Here is an 18,716-nt window from a genome sequence, read left to right as displayed (position 1 = left end):
GAGACCAGAATCTTGACTGTGACTATAAAGTGAGATAATGATCACTGGGATTACTCATCTTCATATCTGGATCTATACAGGGACAGTCACCGCAGTCACAGCAGACACCACCGTCAAACAACAAACAAAGAGTGAAAGAAAGAGAGACAGGGGAATGAAAGAAAAGACCAGAAAAGAAGAAGTGAAAAAGAAAAATCAACAGAACAAAAAAGGAGAAGACAAAGAGAGAGAGACAAAGAGAAAAGAAGGTGGAGATTCCCCTGCAGGATCGACCGGACGCGACCTGTCACCGTTCTGGAAGTTTTATACCGTCGATCTGATCAATCTTATTTATATTATATTACCTATCTGGATACTATTGAGATATTCTCTCTGCTCTATTGTTTTGTGTTTTTCTTTTCTTTTTTTTTTTTTTGTTTATTATATATATTTCAGTCTATTGTATTTGTTATTTGGCAACATGCCCAAGAACGAGATGGATTCTCATCTCGACGGTCTCCCAATCCATGTCCAAGATCCATGTCATCTAGTTGACAGACTGATCCAATTTCCCTGGATCGAACGAGGCAATCAGAGACGCTGAATTGTCCATCCTGGTCCAGTTGGTCTTGCATCCCCGTTGGCGCCACGACTTGTCCAGCTGGTCAGCCTGATACCAAATACTAATTAGACTAGAACAGAGAGTAGGAAAATAAATCGAGAAGAAACTATAGAAAATAATAGAGAAATCATAGAGAAAAATAGAAGAAACCAGACTATTTATAACCGTTGCATCAGAACAACCGTCTTAGTTGGGCCTCATTCTCTTCATTCTCTCTCTCTTCTACACTTTCTTCCACTCCACCTCCTCTCCTCTCTCCCACACTTCGACATACTTCTCTCCATCCACTCCTTTTTAACTTCGGGTGGTGACGCTCATGACCCACCCAGTTTATCTCTATCCACCAAGAGATTCATGGTTATACCCTCCTCTGAACCACCAAATGATCGACAAGATTGTCTCCTCTCGAATCGCCCACTCTCCGCTTTAGCGCTGGCTTGTCAATCGATCCATCATCATCAATCAATCATCGTCCACCAGCTTTCAATCAATCATTTATTTCTCCACTGATCAGTCATATATCTCTCCTCTCTCTTCCCTTCTGGATCTCTCTTCTCTCTTCATCTTATATTCTATCCTCCTTCTTCTCTTCGTTCCATCTCTCTACACAGTACGGAGTACGGAGAGATCTTCATCTATCTATCTTCCTCCGCACTAGGTCGAATCCTGGTCTTCTGATATCATCGACTTCCTCGGTCCAAGTACCGGCGGTTGGACCCCCGCCATCTGATTCTCCAACTCCTGGTCGAACGTGAACCTGCGTCCGATCTTCTCGAGATCAATTCATATCAATCTTCATTCCCACCGACCTCACTCAACAACCTTTTTTTTTTTTTAAGTCAAAAGAGGACAAAAAGAAGGAGGAAAGAAAGAGGGAGAGAAAAGGCAGAAGAGAAAAGAATCAAAATTGAATCAAAGGGGAAAAAGAAAAAGAAGAAAAATCGTTCATATCCAACCTCCCAATCAAGGGCTGGGCGGAATTTACTCAACGTTTTCGGTCCCTCCAAAAAAAGTCACATTCCGTTCGCACTTTCTCCCCGGCCAATTGCTCCCTCTCTCGCCCCCCTTTCGACCCTGCGACCTCCGATCCCGCATACTCCCTCCGTCGGTCCACTCACCAATTCGCCAGATTCCTGTTCCAAGGGTGTGGTGATTTATTTGACCGCGAACGTTCGACCGACCCGAGAGGGCTGTTGGGTCCCCATGTTCCGCGCATTGCTTCCTCTCCTCTCGTCGTTGCGCCCGCGGACCGTCCTCCTAGATCTGGCTCTCTAATCCTCCCCCTACCCCCTCTCCTCCCCCCTCCTCCCCTCCTCTCTCTTCCCCCATTACCTCGAATCGCTATCTCGAGGGTTTGACAATGGCTTTAACTTCACCCCCCCGCGGCGTGAAGCCCGGTGACCATCTCTTGGTCGTCCGTAAGCTTTCCTCCCCCCCCCCCCACCCCCCCGACGTCGGTCGCATGTCCTGCAACCGAGGCGCGCGGGTGTGCGTCACTGCCTCCGATCCATCTACTCACTGTTTCTGCACCCAGATGATTTCGATGCCCGTGGCCCCGACGAACTGACCCTGCGACGCGGCGAGAAAATCGAATTGGTCGAGATGGATGATGGATTCGGGGACGGGTGGTATCTCGGAAAGGATACCAGCTCCGGTGCCTCGGGTCTCTTTCCAGGAGGTAGGGTTCCCATCGGTCTGTCCCCGCCGAGAAGGAAGCTGATGGATCGCCCCCGCAGTGTACACAACCGCCGCCCCCAAGATCCCCGTTCGGCAACGGACGGAGTCTGAAGCCGATACCTCCCACACGAACGCGCAATCAACCTCCGAAGGCAAGTCCTTGTCGTCCGAGACAACGGCGGTCGTCCCAAAGAGCGGTGAATCCACCCCTCACGCCTCGCGTCATGCGAGTCTGTCCGATATGCGCGCTCCCGACCTGGATGCGGCCTCGTTTGCGCCCAAGCCGCCGCAACGCGCCAGCTCCTCCCCCCTTCCGACGGCCAAAATGGCGGTCGACGTTCAACGCTCCCTGCGCCAGAGCATCGACGGCCAGCTGGCCGGCCCTGGCCAGGAGAGTCCCGTTATGAACGAGACTCTGAGCGTCATCGACGAACACATCACCGACCTCAGCACCCCCCGTCACAGCATGGCCCCCCATCAGGAGCACAGCAACAATAACAACAGCAGCAAGGTCGCCAACGACTCCGCCAGCGAGTACAGCTCCCACCTGGAGAACCGCATGTCCTACATCAACGGCCACGAGACCGATGAGGAGGAAGAGAACCACCTTACCGAGGACGAGGTCCGCCAGTGGGATCCCGCCGAGACCGCCCGCTATCTGCGCCAGCTGGGCCTCGAAGCCCGTCACTGTGAGATCTTCGAGGAGCAGGAGATCACCGGCGACGTGCTGCTCGACATGGACCAGGACTTCCTCTTTATGAAGGAGTTCGACTTTGGCGTCATGGGCCGCCGCCTCAAGACCTGGCACCGGATCAAGGCCTTCCAGGAGGAGGTCAAGGGCCTGATATCGTCCCAACGCCAGTCCTCGCGGGGTTCCACCTCCGGCTTCGCCACCCCGGTGGACGACCGCAGCCTCAGCCGCGCCGGCCACACCAGCTACGTCCTCCCGCGGATCCCCCACGTCCGCGGCTCGACCGGCTCGCACCGCCTGAGCGGCTCCCTGCCCACCAGCTTCGGCGCTCCCGGCTCCGGCCCGGGGCCCCTGGACCATGCCCGTCGACCCTCCGCCGCGTCGATCCGGGATGTCAACCACTCGCGACGCCACTCGTCGATCGACACTACAAACCGGTACTCCACCGCCGCCGACGGGTCTCCGCCTCTACGTCATCACCAGAGCGGTTCCTTTGATCGCAGCTGGACCCTGAACGGAGGGGGGAGCCAGCGGGCGCAGCCACCCCCGCGCCCGGGCACGTCCCTGGGAGCGGCCCCCGTCACGGCGTCCCCCGACGCCATCACCCCCCCGCACGCCATCCGCGAATCCGGATCGAACGGATCCGACTCGGCCATCGTTGTGACGGACGATCTCGACCGGGGCTACTTCTCCGGCCCCGAGGCGGACACCCGTCGGGTCAAGCGCCTGCAGAAGCGGACCTCGATGGGCGGGAGCATGACCTCGCGGCTGTCGAGCGGCACGGATGAGCTGCCGTACCGGCTCCGCCCCGGCTCCCGCCGGCGACACTCGCGCATCGGCAGCGCCGACTCCATCCGGGACGCCGTGCCACCGCCGCCGGCGGCCGGTGCCTCGGCCCGCTCGTCGTACGCTGCGCCCGCACCGGCGGTGCCCAAGGGTCGGTTCCGGAGCCTGAGCACGCGCATCACCGACCGGCACGCTCACCCGTCTGCCACCGCCCGCAGCAGCGAGGAGAAGGCCTCGAGCCCCGGAATCCTCGCCGCGCTGTCCCCGTTCACCGGCAAGGCGGACCGGTCCGAGAAGCCGGACCGGGACACGCGGGCGATGTCCCTGAATCCCGTCAAAAACGCAGGGCCCAAGTTCCGCCGGGCGATGGGATTCCGCACCTCATCCGACGTCGCCCCCAAGCGGTTGGACACCACGGTGGGCCCCGCGTCGCCCGCCCGCGACGCTGACCCCGCGTCGGCCCGCACCGGCTCCACGACGCCGTCGACCTCGAAGAGCTCGGAGCGCCACAGCACCGACGGGTCGGCGAAGAACGCGGACGGCAGCCTGTCGCTCCCGCGCAGCCGGACGACCGCGGCCAAGAACGGCGCCGGCACCAAGTCGAAGAAGGACACCAGCGCCTACACGCGCGGCCTGGAGAAGAAGTCGCCCCAGGAGCAGATGCGGGGCTGCGACTACGCGGGCTGGATGAAGAAGCGGTCTTCGAACCTGATGACCACGTGGAAGCCCCGTCTCTTCGTGCTGCGGGGCCGACGGCTCTCCTACTACTACTCGGAGCAGGACACGGAGGAGCGCGGCCTCATCGACATCACCGCCCACCGCGTGCTCCGGGCGGACCACGACCCGATCGTCGCCCTGCACGCCACGCTCACGGGCGCCACCGCGTCGCCGACCTCGCCGCCGACGGAGAAGGTGCCGCTGTCCGAGTCGACGCTGCGGGCCCCGAAGCAGGCCAACGAGGGGCCCTTCTTCTTCAAGCTGGTGCCGCCCAAGACCGGCCACTCGCGCACGGTGCAGTTCACCAAGCCGGCCATCCACTACTTCCAGGTGGACAACGTCAAGGAGGGGCGTCTGTGGATGGCCGCGCTGATGAAGGCGACCATCGAGCGGGATCTGCAGAGTCCGGTGGAGTCGTCCAACAAGCAACGGACCATCAGTCTTAAAGAGGCGCGACTGATGAACCAACGGCCCCCATCCCTGATGGCCGCGCCGCCCACACCGGAGGAGCCGGAGACGCAGGAGCAACCACTACCAACCCCGCCGTCGGACGCCACGGGCCTACGCACCCAGGGTCTCCGCGCTGACGGCACGACGCCTCCGGCAGCCGATACGGACGAGCCGGCGACAGCAGTCGATGAAGACAAGCCGGCGTCGAACCAACTAGGCCAGCTGGACACGGGACCGACCTCGTTACTCCCGGAGTCGATGACGAGATCCGAATAAACCGTGCAATGTCTTTTGGACGGCTCACCCACCCTATTCCCTCATTTATGACAAGGACCTTTCCTTTGTATTTCCGTTTGTTCTTCTCTCTTTTTCTACCCCCCTTGCTTGGCGTTTAATGTGATATACCCCCTATTGGATCCGCCTTGGATTATTCTTTACCTCTGTCATTAATCCCCCTCCTCCCCCATCGTTTTTGTGTCGTTAGTTTGCAATCCATTTGTCTTGTGACTCTGGATCTTTGATCTGGTTCGTATGTAGCGAGAGGATGTTGCGCGCTCTGCTAGTCTTGAGTGTAGATTAAGCGTCTCTACGACCTTTCTTTTGTCGTCCGAATTTGATCAGGCTATTTGTTACGGTAGACTGGAAAACCATGTACTAGCATCACCCAATCCGTCAGAAATATTACTTAGTTTCTCATTTTATACATTAGGATCTGTCGATGAAGCTTGACTTGATGTTGCAGTGGTGTCTGTGGGGTAATAAATGATGGCGAGATTATATATATATATATTATGTTCTCTTTGTAGGCCGATACAGGTAGATAATGCAACACATGTATATATTCATGATCACTTTCCTTACTGAAAATTAGAATAGTTAATGATATTCACAGTTCGTCTATCAAAAAGATCAAGACTGTTGGAAATAGTAGCCTTTGTTGGTGGTGGATAGATAATACCATCTATTTTTATACCGCGCTGATCTTCGATCTTCCCCTTCTTTTCGCCTCAACTTCTTCTCTCTTTCTCTCTCTTTAATTCCCCCTTCACTCTTTCGGGGCCACAGCACAATGGATCCTCTCCATTCTCAATAAACAAAGTCCCTCCCTACTCCCCATCCCCCCAAACAACCAATCCACATTATATAATTATAATAACAACCCCGCCACCGCCAATGCCACCCCCATGTCTCTCCTGCTCCTCCTCCGCCGAATCCTCTCGCGCGTGCTATGCGTGCTCCTCCCATTGGCCCTAACAAGCAGTCTATACCTCTACCTCTACCCCGTCTTCCAAGGTTGCGCATTCCCTCTTCCAACCCCGAACGAACAGCCCTCCAATCCCCGACTCTCCTTCCAACACACCCTCCACCAACACCTCGCACCGCATTCCGCCTCCGACCCCGCCCTCGTCAGAGTCCTCGTGCTAGCAGACCCACAACTCGAAGGCGACAGCTCGCTCCCCAAGCCTGAACATGAGCTCCCTGCGAGACTGCGCTATCATTGGCAGTCGGTGAGCGACTCCGTCCAGCGCGCCCTGCCTTCTCCCCGGCACGACGACGACAACGACACCCGCACCGCCCTCTCCTCCATCCGCACGACTATCTCCTCCGCCGTGCGCGCCCTCGCCGAAGACGACTTCCCCCGCGCCCTGCGCGCCGCGCGCAAACGCCTCGACCTCCTCGGGAACGACTACTACCTCGCGCATATATACCGCACGCTCCACTGGTGGAGCCGTCCTACGCACGTCACTGTCCTCGGCGATCTCATCGGCAGTCAATGGGTTACGGATGAGGAGTTTGATCGTCGCGGAGGTAGATACTGGGATCGTGTGTTTCGGGGGGGTCAGCGCGTTCCTGATGAGTTGACCGTCACGGGGGCGGAAGACTACACGGGGGGTCACGACGGGGAGCCATCATCTGCCCTAGAAGAACTCCAGCGCACAGACTCGCCCTGGGCGCAGCGCATCGTCAATATCGTGGGGAACCACGACGTCGGGTACGCAGGGGACGCCAGCGAGTCGCGACTGGAGCGATTCGAGCGGGTATTCGGGCGCGCGAACTACGATATTCGATTCCGTGCGCCGCCTGTCCATATCAACGATGGCAATGATACCAGCACAATCACACCAACCCTCCACCTCATCAACCTCAACACCCTCACACTAGACACGCCCGCCATTTCACCAACCGTCCAGTCACACACCTACACCTACCTCAACGACGTCATCTTCAAACGAAGCTACCCCGTCGAAGACCGCTCCACGTTCACCCTGCTCCTGACACATCTACCGCTGCACAAGCAAGACGGCGTCTGCACGGACGGGCCGTACTTTTCGTTCTTCGATAAAGATGATAAGAATGGGCCCGATGGCGTGCCGCGTTTTCATGAAGGGGGTTTGAAAGAGCAGAACCATCTTAGTGAGCATCTTAGTGCGACGGGTGTCTTGCAGGGGATTTTTGGAATGAGTGGTGATGCGTCTGCCCCCGCTGCTGGACGGGGTAGGAATGGGCTTGTTCTTACGGGTCATGATCACACTGGGTGTGATGTTTTGCATTTTGTGAATAGGTCTGCGCCTGTATCTTCTACGCCTGACGACGCAGAGGCCGAGGCCGATACTTCCAAAGAAGAAGAACAACCACAACAACAAGAACCACAATGGACCTGGTCCGCCAAACGCTTCAACCAGCACCAGCCGCAGCTACAGCCCCAACACCAGCCCGAAAAAGAAATGGAAGAGGCGAACCCCTCCATCAGAGAAGTAACCCTCCGCTCAATGATGGGCGAATACGGCGGCAACGCGGCGCTCCTCTCGCTGTGGTTCGACGCCGACCCGGCTGTCTTGGAGTGGAGGTACGAGATTACGATGTGTGCTGCGGGCGTGCAGCATCTTTGGTGGGCTGTGCATGTCGTTGGTTTTGTTACGTTGATTGTGGGGGGTGTTTATGGTCTTCTTCTGCTGGGTTCGCTGGGGTCAGCTACTGCTGGGACTGAGGTTGAACCTAAGGTCCAGGTTAAGGCTGGGGATGTGGCTAAGGTGTCCGGGGATAAAGTTAATGTTGGTTGCAGCTCTCCTGGGGAGAAGGGGAGAGAGAAGGAGAAGCAGGTTGTGGAGAAGGAGGGGGATACTTGAGTTATATACACACACACACACACACACACATACATATGTATAGATAGATTTAGCTGGGGTGTACGTTGATTGATTGATTGATGTTGTATGATATGATGGATGGACGATGAGTTGGATGCTGATATAATTAGAAGATATATGTAGTACTATGGCATTGTATAGCCGCCGGATACACTGATCCTAATCATATATTATATACTCCGCGTTAGCATATCTTTCCTTGACCACTCAACCAAGTAACACCGATTGGCGAGTGATAGGGTTTAGATATCCAATACAACAATTTATGTTAAGACTACGTCCGATAAACCGTTTGGTGAATTTTTATATTCCAGATCGCCATGTAACCAGCATCAAACTAGAAAAAGAAAAAGAAAACGGAGGAAAGGTGTTCATGAGGATAGTGATGATGAGGATGAGAGGGTTGGTTTCTTTTATCGTATCAATCAAAGGCACGTTCGTCAATCCTCCAGGGTACGTAGAACCCGACGTAACGGACCACATATAAGAAAAAGAAAAAAGGAGAAGAAAAAGGAAGACCAAGAGAAGGGTCGGACAGTTTGTTCGTTCGATCGTTGTTTGCATTCGTGTCTTTAAAACTTATATGCAAATCGCAACAAGCCCGCTCCGCTTCCCTTCTAACTCGTGGTGGTATCGTTCAGGTTTTTCCATTTGAGAAATTTTGGAATCGCAATCTCCCTTGATTACTTTTTTCTTCATTTTTTTCTCGTTTCTATATGGCCCTTCTGTTTTCCTGTTGCCCGGGGTTCATGACGACGTTCTTTCGAAGGTGCTTTTTCTTTCGTGGAGGTTGTTTACATGACGACACCGGAGTTGGAAGCGATACGCTGTTGCATAGTTAGTATCTGATCAAGCGTTTTTGGTAGGATATCCGGGTAGGTGAAGAACGTACGGGCCAGAGCTCAGCAGCCTCCTTTCCGACGGGGCCAGTGATGGCGGAACCCTTCATCTCACCCTTGGCGTTGACGATCTATATGGGCGTTAGCAAGGGTTGCAACCCTCATAGATAGATGTATACATACCACACCGGCATTGTCCTCGAAGTAGAGGTAGATGCCGTCGGGACGGCGCCAGGGCTTGCTCTGGCGGACCACAACGGCGGGCATGACCTTCTTCCGCAGCTCGGGCTTACCCTTCTTGACGGTGGCCATGACCATGTCTCCGACACCCGCAGCGGGGAGACGGTTCAGGCGAGCACCGATACCCTTCACCGAGATGATGTACAGGTTACGGGCGCCGGAGTTGTCGCAGCAGTTGAGCACGGCGCCGCTGTAGGATGTTAGTTTCTGACTCGATGCCCGGATCCAACTGTATTTTCTCTTTCGGGTCGGATTCGATATCGGGATGAACGTACCAAGGCAGACCGAGCGTCATCTTCAGCTTGTTGCCGGCATTACCACCACGTCTGTAAATCTCAATCAGTACTCATTCCCATCTCCAGTTCGCCTTCTCCTTAGGCAGCAGTCCGTGTATAATGAGTCCGAGCAGCTGGTTCGATTCGGTTGGTAATTGGCGTTCTTCTCTTCGGGCGTATATATGGATTCGAAGCGTTGCTGAAATTTTCCTCCTCAATCCCATTCCTCCCATCTCTTCCATGTTGTCTCTCCCCTCCAGATCTTCCGTCTTCACACAATAGCACTCGTCCAGCATCGTCGTCTCAATCAATCAATCGATCACCGGTCGATCAAATCCGTCTCTTGAACCAGCTGCTGCAGACGCCACGGACACGGCGGAAAAGTCAGGAAAAAACTCACCCTCTCTTAGACATCTTGGGCTATGTATCGCTTGACGGTGTCGGATACTCGAAAATTGGCGAAGGGGGCGACGGGACAGAGGGTCGAACAAGGTCGGAGCGGAGGGTTCAGGTTGGACTTCGCGGATGGGGAATTGCGCTCTCGCTTAGTGTGCGTCGTGTGGAAAATCTTGGCGGCGAGACCCTCATTGGTCGTTTTCCGGCGGTGGGGCGCCGGGTGGTTTGCCCTAGGGCTAATCTGGATGGGGTTAGCTTGATTAGATAACAGAAACACGTGACATTGACGTATAGATCGAGACCACTCTTATCTACGAACTACGGCTTACAATGTAGACACTCCACCCATCTGGTAAGTCTCTAGATAGGTAGTCATGCTAGTACAGGCCAATTCAAAGTCAACAAATAACATAGCTAGTAAAAAATAAATCATTCATGGTCCAGAACAGAATCCCTCCATCTTTTCGCATGCAAAAGTTATCACCAAAACACCAGTGCCAGTCGTTGCGCCAGGATCCTGAAAACGCCGCGCTCAGTGCGAGTCTACAATTCCTCGCTCTTTGCAGGCTCCTCAGGTTGCGGCTCCGCGGCGGGCTCGGCGGGTTCCTTGGCTGCTTGCGGTTCCGACTCCGACTGCGCCGGTGCGGTCTCCTCCTTGGGCGCCTCCGGAGTCTTCTCCTTCTCGGCAGGTTCTGTCGTCTCGGTCGTCTTTGTTGTGTCCTCAGCTTCAGTGGTTTCCTTGGCCTCGGGCTGCTCCGTGGTTTCGCGAGGCGGGGACTGGGCCTTAGGGGGGACGCCGGCTTTGCCGCGGGTTCTTCGGGTGCCGTGGTCTGCTCAGTCGACGTCTTGTCCTCTTCCTGCTTTTGCGGTTCGTTGTCTGCAGGGGTCTGATCCGCTTGCTGCTCCGGCTCCGGCGCAGCCGCACTGACGTCTTCCATGGGCGTGTCTTCGTCATGGGGCTTGGGCGACGGTTGGCGCGAGGGTTGAACGGAATCGGTGGTAGCCGCCTCCTGCCCGTCAACAGGCATTTCGCTGTTGTCGGCCGCAGAAGCTTGCTCAGTCCCCGACGGGGCCTCTACCGCGGACGTGGAACGGCGAGCTTCAGGGACAGGCTCGGGAATCTCGCCCAACTTCACATCGGCAGTCGTATCCATATCTTCATCCGCAACCGACGACACGTCTTGAGGTGTTGCCATGCCGCTGTCGAGCCCGGAATCAGCCGCGTCGACATTTCGATAGTTAACCTGGTTTTTCCGCTTGAGGTGGAATGGCTTGCGATGGACCCCGTTGGCGCCGCTCTCGTCTTCGTCTTCGCTGTCACTCAGTTCCCCAGTCTTTTCAACAAGTCGGTCAAAGCGCCGTTGGGTGAAACGCTTGTCTTTGTTCTCATCTTCGTCAAGGTCGTCCAAGATGGCATCCGCCTCATCGTCCATGCCTTCGACGAGAGGTTCCCGGGGCACATCGGTCATCTGAACGGATGGCGCAAAAGCAGTCCGCTTGAGGTTCTCAACAACCTGTGTGCGAATCTTGTCCAAGTACTCTTTCGTATTGGCATTGTCCATGTTGGACGGGCGGACATCCAACTCGTAATTGGGGGCGAAGTACTGGTCTCATTAGTCAAGTCCGACCGCGAGCTGCACCAATGGGCTTACCTCGTAATAGTCGTTGTACGGAAGTTCAGACTCCAGTGGGTCCCCAACAAGGATACCGGTCTCGAAGGCCCAAGTCCGGGCTACATTCCGCATCGTGTAACCACCACCGCCGAGGACCAAAGTTGGCAAGTTAAAGGATTTGACAAAGTTGACACAATTAGCGTGGCCTCTCATACTAAGGTTGAAGCACCCCAGGCGATCACCCGAAAGACTGTCACCGCCGCATTGCAAGACAACAGCTTCGGGACGGTAGTACTCCATGACGCTTCTAATGACAGGTTCAAAGATACTCTTGTATGAGACGTCGTCGATGCCATCGCGAAGTGGAAAGTTGACTGCGTAGTTTTTGCCTTGCCCCACACCGGTGTCGCGAAGTTCACCCGTTCCGGGGAAGTACTCGCCATACTTGTGGAATGAGCATGTCATGACGCGATCGGTAGTGTAAAACGCTTCTTCGACACCGTCGCCGTGGTGGACATCGATGTCAACATAGAGAACTCGCTGCTTGAAGCGCAACAACTCCAAGATGCCCAAAACAATATCTGAAACGGTTCATCAGTACAAGGTGGGAAAAGCCCGGCCTACATTCCCTCCCATACTTACCGTTAACATAACAGAATCCACTGGCTTCGCTCTTCTTGGCGTGGTGGAGGCCACCGGCCCAGTTGACTGCGATATCGCATTTGTTGCGGTTCAACCGAGCCGCGCCTTCCATACTGCCACCAGCGCTAATGCCGCAGAACTCAAACAGACCATCAAACACAGGACAATCATCTCCGACGTTATACTTGCTCTGTTCCTTCGCAAACGAGTCCATGTTGTCCGGGGTGACCTTCGAGAGGAAATCGATGTATTCGTCTGTGTGGAACTGGGTCATTTCGTATTTCGAAGCCGGTTTCGCGCGCTGTCGATATGATTGTTAAAAGGAAGTCCCGGACTAGTGGTTATGGCGGAAGAGAATCACTCACATAAATCTCCATTTTCTTGTAGAGCCCATAGTTCATGACCAAACTGTGCGTCATCCTTATGCGATGGGGCTTCATGGGATGCCCCGAGACGTAGGCATAATTTCCCACATCCGAGTCGTAGAAGTAGGCGATCTTCTTGCCCCGGTCCGACGCAGACGTCGAAAGGGGGTCCAAGGGAGGCAATGAAGCCATCTTGGAAGGTAGCGTATCAAACCGATGGATCGATCAGGAGGACTTCAGGAGACTTTAGGAATCTTCAGGAGGTGAAAGAAGTAAGCCCTCTAGACACGGACTTTTCTCGGGCTCAACAACAGATAGGGAAATCGAGAGACACCAAAGAAGCAGAGGATAGCACTACCTTATGGATGATGACTCGAAAGCACGAATTGACAGATCCGCCGAATGCCAACGGAAACAATCAAGTCACAGAGATGGTGGTGGATAGAGGACTCCGCCACATTCCCATGGCGCGGAGATTGGAAGAACAACGGCGAGGACGAACGGGGAGGCGAGGGAGCAAAAGGTGGCAGCGTCAATTGCGCTCACCGCCTTCGTCAGGCTGGGAGCTTACCTTACCCGCTAACTAGATCGATCCAGTCACTCATCCGACTGACCATCATTCCTCTTGTTCGATTGCCATCTCATCATACATCTTCCTCCGATTCACCAGAGTCAGCCTGCTTCGTTGATTCTCTATTCACTTCAAATCATTCTAGACTTGAAGTACTTGATATCCATTCCCTTTAGGGTCACTTCTGAACCCATTCACCTACCAACCACCACCTGGAGCTTCCGCGTAGGAACGCTCTGATTTCCCTTTGCTCCCTATCATACCTCATCATTAGCCATGGATCGATTGAATCGTATGCTGCAGGCTGCCCAGGGCATGGGCATGGGTGGTGCAGGCCCCGGAGGCGTGAGTTGATCCTCTTCCCTCAGTCTTAACGCGCCTGTTATAGCTCCCCTCTGGGCTGCGGAGGTGGCCATGCTTGTCACTCTTCTCTCCAACACTCGGCGGAGATGATCTTGAATGGAGGGACATACTGACATATATCCTCTTAGGACACCCCCAACCTGATCGATAACTCCGAAACCGTCCACATTTCGTCGCTCGCTTTGTTGAAGATGTTACGGCATGGTCGGGCAGGTGTGCCTATGGAAGTGATGGGTTTGATGCTGGGAGAGTTTGTGGATGACTACACGGTTCGAGTGGTGGATGTCTTTGCGATGCCCCAGAGCGGTACTGGTGTCAGTGTCGAGGCTGTGGATCCCGTCTTCCAAACCAAGATGATGGATATGCTCCGGCAAACAGGACGGTCAGTCTTCTCAATCGGCCATTCCTGCTCGTGCTCTGCTGACTGATTGATGATATCCTACAGACCGGAGACTGTCGTTGGCTGGTACCACTCCCATCCCGGTTTTGGCTGCTGGCTCTCGTCGGTCGATATCAACACCCAGCAGTCCTTTGAGCAGCTCAACTCCCGCGCCGTTGCCGTGGTCGTCGATCCGATCCAGTCCGTCAAGGGCAAGGTCGTCATTGATGCGTTCCGTCTTATCCAGCCCCAGACCGTCGTTATGGGCCAGGAACCCCGCCAAACGACGTCTAACTTGGGCCACCTGAACAAGCCGTCGATCCAGGCCCTTATCCACGGCCTGAACAGACACTACTACAGCATCGGGATCGCCTATCGCAAGACCGGATTGGAAGAGAACATGCTGATGAATCTCCACAAGAGTGTCTGGACGGAGGCTCTTCAAATGAAGGATTTCCACGAGGAGGGCCAGCACAACGTGGAGCAAATGCAGCAGCTTGTCACCCTCGCGGAAGGCTACGAAAAGCGGGTCAAGGAGGAGACGGAGTTGTCCAAGGACCAGCTGAAGACGAGATATGTCGGCAAGGTCGACCCCAAGAAGCGTACGTCCTTTGTGCTTTTACGATTGTCTGAATACGAGTTTTTACTAACAATACCTGTAGACATTGAGGATATGAGCCAGAAGTTGATCGAGGACAACATCGTGGCGGTATCGCGGCAGATGATCGACAAGGAGGCTTCGGTGGCTCGACTGTCCAGCGGGAAAGGATCCCAGAATGGCAGTGGGATGGAAGTGGACGAAGAGTAATAGATAATTTATAACGCGTGGACATGGAATGCTATTTGTTTGAAATAAACGGCAAGATTAGGCAGCGTCGGCTACCGTAGGAATAGTACATCTGGCTAGACTCACGATGACGTTCTACATGGAATGGATCTAAAGGAATATGTAGTTTCTATTGTACTATATAGTCGCTCGCGATGTCCTCCAAGATTCCAAAATCTATAATACTCCCAAGCGAAGAAAAAGAAATCCAACTCATGCATTCAACATCGACAGCGCCGGAGGCGGGACCTCATCCGGGCAAACAAACTCATTCACCTTCGTCCCACGCACAAAAGGCGGCTCCAGCTCCTCGCCATCCCAATCCGTCCAGCCCCGTTCGGGGCCCCAGGCCACCTTCGCGCCCGAGACCCTCGTCTCAAACAGCAACCGCTTCATCAAGGACCCACTCTTGCGCACAGACGGATAGCCATCGAATTCTACATAGATCAGGTTCGGCAGACGCTTGAGAATCTGACGCAGGAGTCCGCCCGCGAACTCCGTGTAAAAATTCGGCGAGATCCGAAACCCCTCGAACACCGGGTGCGACGGGTCGCACTCGATGAAGACCTTAAGCGTGCGGACCCGCGTCATCTGCTCCAGGCCCAGGCTGCGGTTGACCGTCCACGACTTGGGTGGCGCTGTCCAGGAGGAGCCTAGGATGAGTTCGATGGTGGCGACCGAGGGCAGGTACTGCGAGGGGATTAAGCGGACGGTCGGCGTGCGCGAGTGGTCCTGGATTTGGAAGATACGGAAGGTCTGGGAGGAGTAGAAGAAGTCTGTGGCTTCGTTGTGCATCCGGCGCGACACGAGGAACAGAGCGAGACGCTCGGAGAGGGGGGCTAGGGGAGGGTTCTTGGACGAGGCGCCTACGCTGCCGTTGGGGCGCTTGGGTATTGGTTGTTGTCTTTGTCTTTTGCGACGGCGAGGAGTGAACAGGACGAAGGAGTAGATGCGTAGACGGATCTCTGAGGGTAGGTCGAAGAAGGGGAATGGCGTCACTGGTCCTGTTTCGATCTCTTCCTCGGCCTCTTCCTCCTCTACCTTATCTTCGGTCTCCTTTTTTGTTTCTTCCTGCGTCTCATGATTCTCACGAAGTGCTTTTGCATCCGGCGATGTGGTGCCGTTCAAATGCACTTTTTCCAAGGCTTCTGCCAGGGAAGCCATGTTGTTATGTAGAGTATAGAATATGAAGGAACCTTTGCGTCACCGCAGACTAGGGAAAAGAGGACAGTTCGCCACGCGGCAAAAATACAGCACACGTTGTCTAGAGAAAAAGAGAAAAAGGAGAAGACTTTTCAAAAATGTATATGATTCACATTTCATCCCATTCGCGCATATTAAATGGGAGTTATCAAAGTATTAAGGATAGTACAGATCCACAGCGAACGAGTGGCGTCTCCCGTCACCATGGACTGACAGAGATTCAAAAAAGGAGGGTTATGTATCCCAACAACGGGGCTGCAACTGCAGGGGGAAACTTTGCTGCGGCTCTTGGGTATAGGAATATCGGTCTCCCCAGCTAATACAACCCAGCATGCATAAGGAGAGTGCTTGCTGGGTCAAATTTACTGTCTGGGTGAAAATCAACTTTCAAATTGTTAGAAAAAAAGAGAAAGAAAAGAAGAAGAAAAAGCGGAAACGGAAAGAATTTAAAGCACGGGACCTGCGCACGTGGTTTCTGTGTGGTGCCGGAAAAATCGGGAGCGCAACTTTTCCGAACAACCTCGAGAGAGAGAAGTGGATGGAATTTCATCACTCTTGAGACCTCGTCTGGAGCTCTATCTTGCTGTCATCTCCCCCCACTTCTCTCCCCACAAGCACTCTTGATTTGAGGTGCTTTGGTTTGACCTTGTTATTTGTCTTCTGGTCATATCGGATACGCTTTTATCACACTTCCCTTGAACAGAAGAAGATCGAGCTCTCCTTCCGGGGCATGTGTGGCTTGCTTCTGTCCGCTTAACTCTATAATAAAGACATCCTTTCCTCCCTTCCATTATGCTTAGTCGCGCCGTCCTCCCTCTGGCAAGGGCCAACGTCCTCCCTTCTACCGTCCGCCTATCAGCCTCCTCTGTCGCCCAGTCGCGATGGTACGCCAAAGTGGGCAAGCCTAAGGCTCCGTATAAGCTCCCCGATTCCGTCACTCCGTCCAAAGCCGACCACCCGGCCCCGTCTTCGGAGCAGAAACAGTATTCAGCAGAGCAACCGGAGTTTGAGACGCCCGCCGATGCCCAGAAGAATACCGCAAACCAGACTTCGGAACCGGTGAGTAGAATTGGATCGTCGGGATACTATAAACCTGTTCTCATTGAGCCCATCTAGACCGAACCCACCTCCGCCGCCCCCGAAACGGATGCGTCGCAGAAACCGCTCCCGGATCTCACCCAGGGGATTCCCTCCACGCTGGCCGCAGAGTTGGAAGGCCGTCAGAAGAGCCGCGGACCCACCCATTTGAATCTCACGGAGGACCCCTCGCGAGCGGAGGAGTATACCGATGATGGCTCGGGCGGCGATATCCCCAAGGACGGTTACGTCTCCTCGATGGACCGCCGCAGGGCCCGCATGGCCAAACTGATGTATGTGCTGTTCTTGATGGCGGGTGCTGGCGGTGTGTCCTACCTGGGACGGAACTGGGATACGGAAGAGGAGGAGCGGCTCCATCCGGAGCAGCCCTCCGGCTGGGGTCTGGGGCTCTGGTACAACCGCGTCCGCGCCCGTTTCCTTGACCTCACGAGCTACTACAAAGACCCTGCCTTCCCGAAGCTGCTCCCCGATGAGGACCCCAACTACCGCCAGCCGTACACCCTGGTGTTGAGTTTGGAAGATCTCCTCGTGCACAGCGAGTGGAGCCGTGAACACGGATGGCGGGTGGCCAAGCGTCCGGGAGTCGACTACTTCCTGCGCTACCTCAACCAGTACTATGAGCTCGTCCTCTTCACCAGTGTGCCCAGCATGATGGCGGACCAGGTTCTCCGCAAGCTCGACCCCTACCGTATCATCCGTTGGCCCTTGTTCCGTGAAGCGACCAAGTACAAGGACGGTGAATATGTCAAGGTAAGTTGCGGAGAGCTAGCTTCTCTAGATATATGCTGATTCCGCTGGTTAGGATCTTTCGTACCTCAACCGTGACCTGTCCAAGGTTATCGTGATCGATACCAAGGAGGAGCACGTCCACCTGCAGCCCGAGAACTCCATCATCCTCGACAAGTGGAACGGCGACTCGAAGGATAAGACTCTGGTCGCACTGATCCCCTTCCTCGAGTACTTGGCCGGTATGGGTGTGGACGACGTGCGACCCGTGATCAAGTCCTTCGACGGCACGTTCATCCCCCTGGAGTTCAGCAAGCGCGAGAAGGCCATGCGCGAGCGATTCGAGGCGCAACTGGCCGAGGAGCAGAAGAAGCGCCCCCGCAGCGGGATGGGCACCCTGGCGTCCGCTCTGGGGCTGAAGTCCGGCCGCACCATGGACGGCGAGCAGTCCCCCTCCGAGGGCCTCGAGCAAGGCAAGATGCTCTGGGACCAGATCCGCGAGCGGGGCCAGAAGAACTACCAGATGATCGAGAGCGAGATCCGCGCGAACGGCGAGAAGTGGCTGGCCGAGATGGCTGCCGAGGAGGAGAAGGCCCGCCAGGAGCAGATGGACCAGATGAAGGGCTCTTTCACCAGCATGTTCGGCGCTGGCAAGAAGGAGTAATTCAACTGTTGAAGTGTGCTTGACTGTTACTTCTTCTTCCCCTTTCTCCCCTCCTCCCTTATCTGTCTTTCTATAATGTGTGCCTGCGGTGTTTGATTTCTTTTCTCGTTTCATTGTCCGGGGCGGGTTCATATTAGAGGGTTCTTGTTTGACTCCTGAGCATCATTGTCAAGGGCGATTGTAAAATAGCATTTGGATGTTTTTTAATGGTCTGTATAAATTGGATTCTGTTTTTAATTGCTGGGAGGCGGATTTGCTGGGTATCTATTTGATGGAAAAGTTGATCCCTGAATTATTAGGTACCGTTTGTATGCGAATGGGAATGGGATGCGAATGGCGAATGTTGGTTAGAGGATAGATCTCAGGAGAAACAAGAACATATAAAAACATCACAAATACAGTAGCTCATTGTGTATGGTGGAAGGCACGTGAGATGGTAATATTA

General features: G+C 54.6%; 6 protein-coding genes across 6 annotated transcripts; 3 read left to right on the top strand and 3 right to left on the bottom strand.

Moving 5' to 3' along the window:
• Nucleotides 1–1,961: 1,961 nt before the first annotated feature.
• P168DRAFT_232330 (uncharacterized protein) lies at nucleotides 1,962–8,050 on the top strand (the record flags this gene model as incomplete). Its single annotated transcript, XM_024833316.1, has 4 exons — nucleotides 1,962–2,019; nucleotides 2,136–2,279; nucleotides 2,338–5,176; nucleotides 6,022–8,050. The coding sequence occupies 4 exons, from the start codon at nucleotides 1,962–1,964 to the stop codon at nucleotides 8,048–8,050; spliced, it is 5,070 nt and encodes a 1,689-aa protein (XP_024695077.1).
• Nucleotides 8,051–8,865: 815 nt separating this feature from the next.
• P168DRAFT_295572 (60S ribosomal protein uL14) lies at nucleotides 8,866–9,445 on the bottom strand (the record flags this gene model as incomplete). Its single annotated transcript, XM_024838048.1, has 4 exons — nucleotides 8,866–8,898; nucleotides 8,964–9,041; nucleotides 9,094–9,340; nucleotides 9,426–9,445. 4 exons carry the CDS (start codon nucleotides 9,443–9,445, stop codon nucleotides 8,866–8,868), a joined length of 378 nt encoding a protein of 125 aa, XP_024695076.1.
• Nucleotides 9,446–10,364: 919 nt separating this feature from the next.
• Nucleotides 10,365–12,901, bottom strand: rpdA (histone deacetylase RPD3; the record flags this gene model as incomplete). Its single annotated transcript, XM_024839300.1, has 5 exons — nucleotides 12,442–12,901; nucleotides 12,077–12,377; nucleotides 11,474–12,015; nucleotides 10,665–11,425; nucleotides 10,365–10,635 (listed from the first exon to the last, which is right to left on the bottom strand). Exons 1-5 carry the CDS (start codon nucleotides 12,631–12,633, stop codon nucleotides 10,365–10,367), a joined length of 2,067 nt encoding a protein of 688 aa, XP_024695075.1. The 5' UTR covers nucleotides 12,634–12,901.
• A 157-nt stretch (nucleotides 12,902–13,058) lies between these two features.
• P168DRAFT_288419 (proteasome regulatory particle lid subunit RPN11) lies at nucleotides 13,059–14,637 on the top strand. Its single transcript, XM_024836782.1, has 4 exons — nucleotides 13,059–13,357; nucleotides 13,504–13,757; nucleotides 13,821–14,356; nucleotides 14,417–14,637. The coding sequence occupies exons 1-4, from the start codon at nucleotides 13,289–13,291 to the stop codon at nucleotides 14,560–14,562; spliced, it is 1,005 nt and encodes a 334-aa protein (XP_024695074.1). The 5' UTR covers nucleotides 13,059–13,288; the 3' UTR covers nucleotides 14,563–14,637.
• A 60-nt stretch (nucleotides 14,638–14,697) lies between these two features.
• P168DRAFT_288418 (uncharacterized protein) lies at nucleotides 14,698–16,168 on the bottom strand. The gene has a single exon (XM_024836781.1). The coding sequence runs from the start codon at nucleotides 15,742–15,744 to the stop codon at nucleotides 14,794–14,796; it is 951 nt and encodes a 316-aa protein (XP_024695073.1). The 5' UTR covers nucleotides 15,745–16,168; the 3' UTR covers nucleotides 14,698–14,793.
• Nucleotides 16,169–16,345: 177 nt separating this feature from the next.
• Nucleotides 16,346–18,648, top strand: P168DRAFT_288417 (protein translocase subunit TIM50). Its single transcript, XM_024836780.1, has 3 exons — nucleotides 16,346–16,842; nucleotides 16,900–17,631; nucleotides 17,684–18,648. The coding sequence occupies exons 1-3, from the start codon at nucleotides 16,576–16,578 to the stop codon at nucleotides 18,269–18,271; spliced, it is 1,587 nt and encodes a 528-aa protein (XP_024695072.1). The 5' UTR covers nucleotides 16,346–16,575; the 3' UTR covers nucleotides 18,272–18,648.
• Nucleotides 18,649–18,716: the final 68 nt, after the last annotated feature.

This window comes from Aspergillus campestris (genome assembly GCF_002847485.1).
Source record: "Aspergillus campestris IBT 28561 chromosome Unknown P168scaffold_3, whole genome shotgun sequence".
NCBI classification, from domain to species: Eukaryota; Fungi; Ascomycota; class Eurotiomycetes; order Eurotiales; family Aspergillaceae; genus Aspergillus; species Aspergillus campestris.
The sequence above is the reverse complement of the archived record's forward strand: the minus strand, read 5'-3'. Positions and strand labels throughout refer to the sequence as shown.

Excerpts from the sequence above, each read along its gene's own strand:
- P168DRAFT_288417 (XM_024836780.1), top strand. The coding sequence starts at position 16,576 with ATGCTTAGTCGCGCCGTCCTCCCTCTGGCAAGGGCCAACGTCCTCCCT. Across the intron at positions 16,843-16,899 it reads CAAACCAGACTTCGGAACCG|ACCGAACCCACCTCCGCCGC; the intron begins GTGAGTAGAATT and ends GAGCCCATCTAG. Across the intron at positions 17,632-17,683 it reads AGGACGGTGAATATGTCAAG|GATCTTTCGTACCTCAACCG; the intron begins GTAAGTTGCGGA and ends TCCGCTGGTTAG.
- P168DRAFT_288418 (XM_024836781.1), bottom strand. The coding sequence starts at position 15,744 with ATGGCTTCCCTGGCAGAAGCCTTGGAAAAAGTGCATTTGAACGGCACC.
- P168DRAFT_288419 (XM_024836782.1), top strand. The coding sequence starts at position 13,289 with ATGGATCGATTGAATCGTATGCTGCAGGCTGCCCAGGGCATGGGCATG. Across the intron at positions 13,358-13,503 it reads GTGGTGCAGGCCCCGGAGGC|GACACCCCCAACCTGATCGA; the intron begins GTGAGTTGATCC and ends ATATCCTCTTAG. Across the intron at positions 13,758-13,820 it reads ATGCTCCGGCAAACAGGACG|ACCGGAGACTGTCGTTGGCT; the intron begins GTCAGTCTTCTC and ends GATATCCTACAG.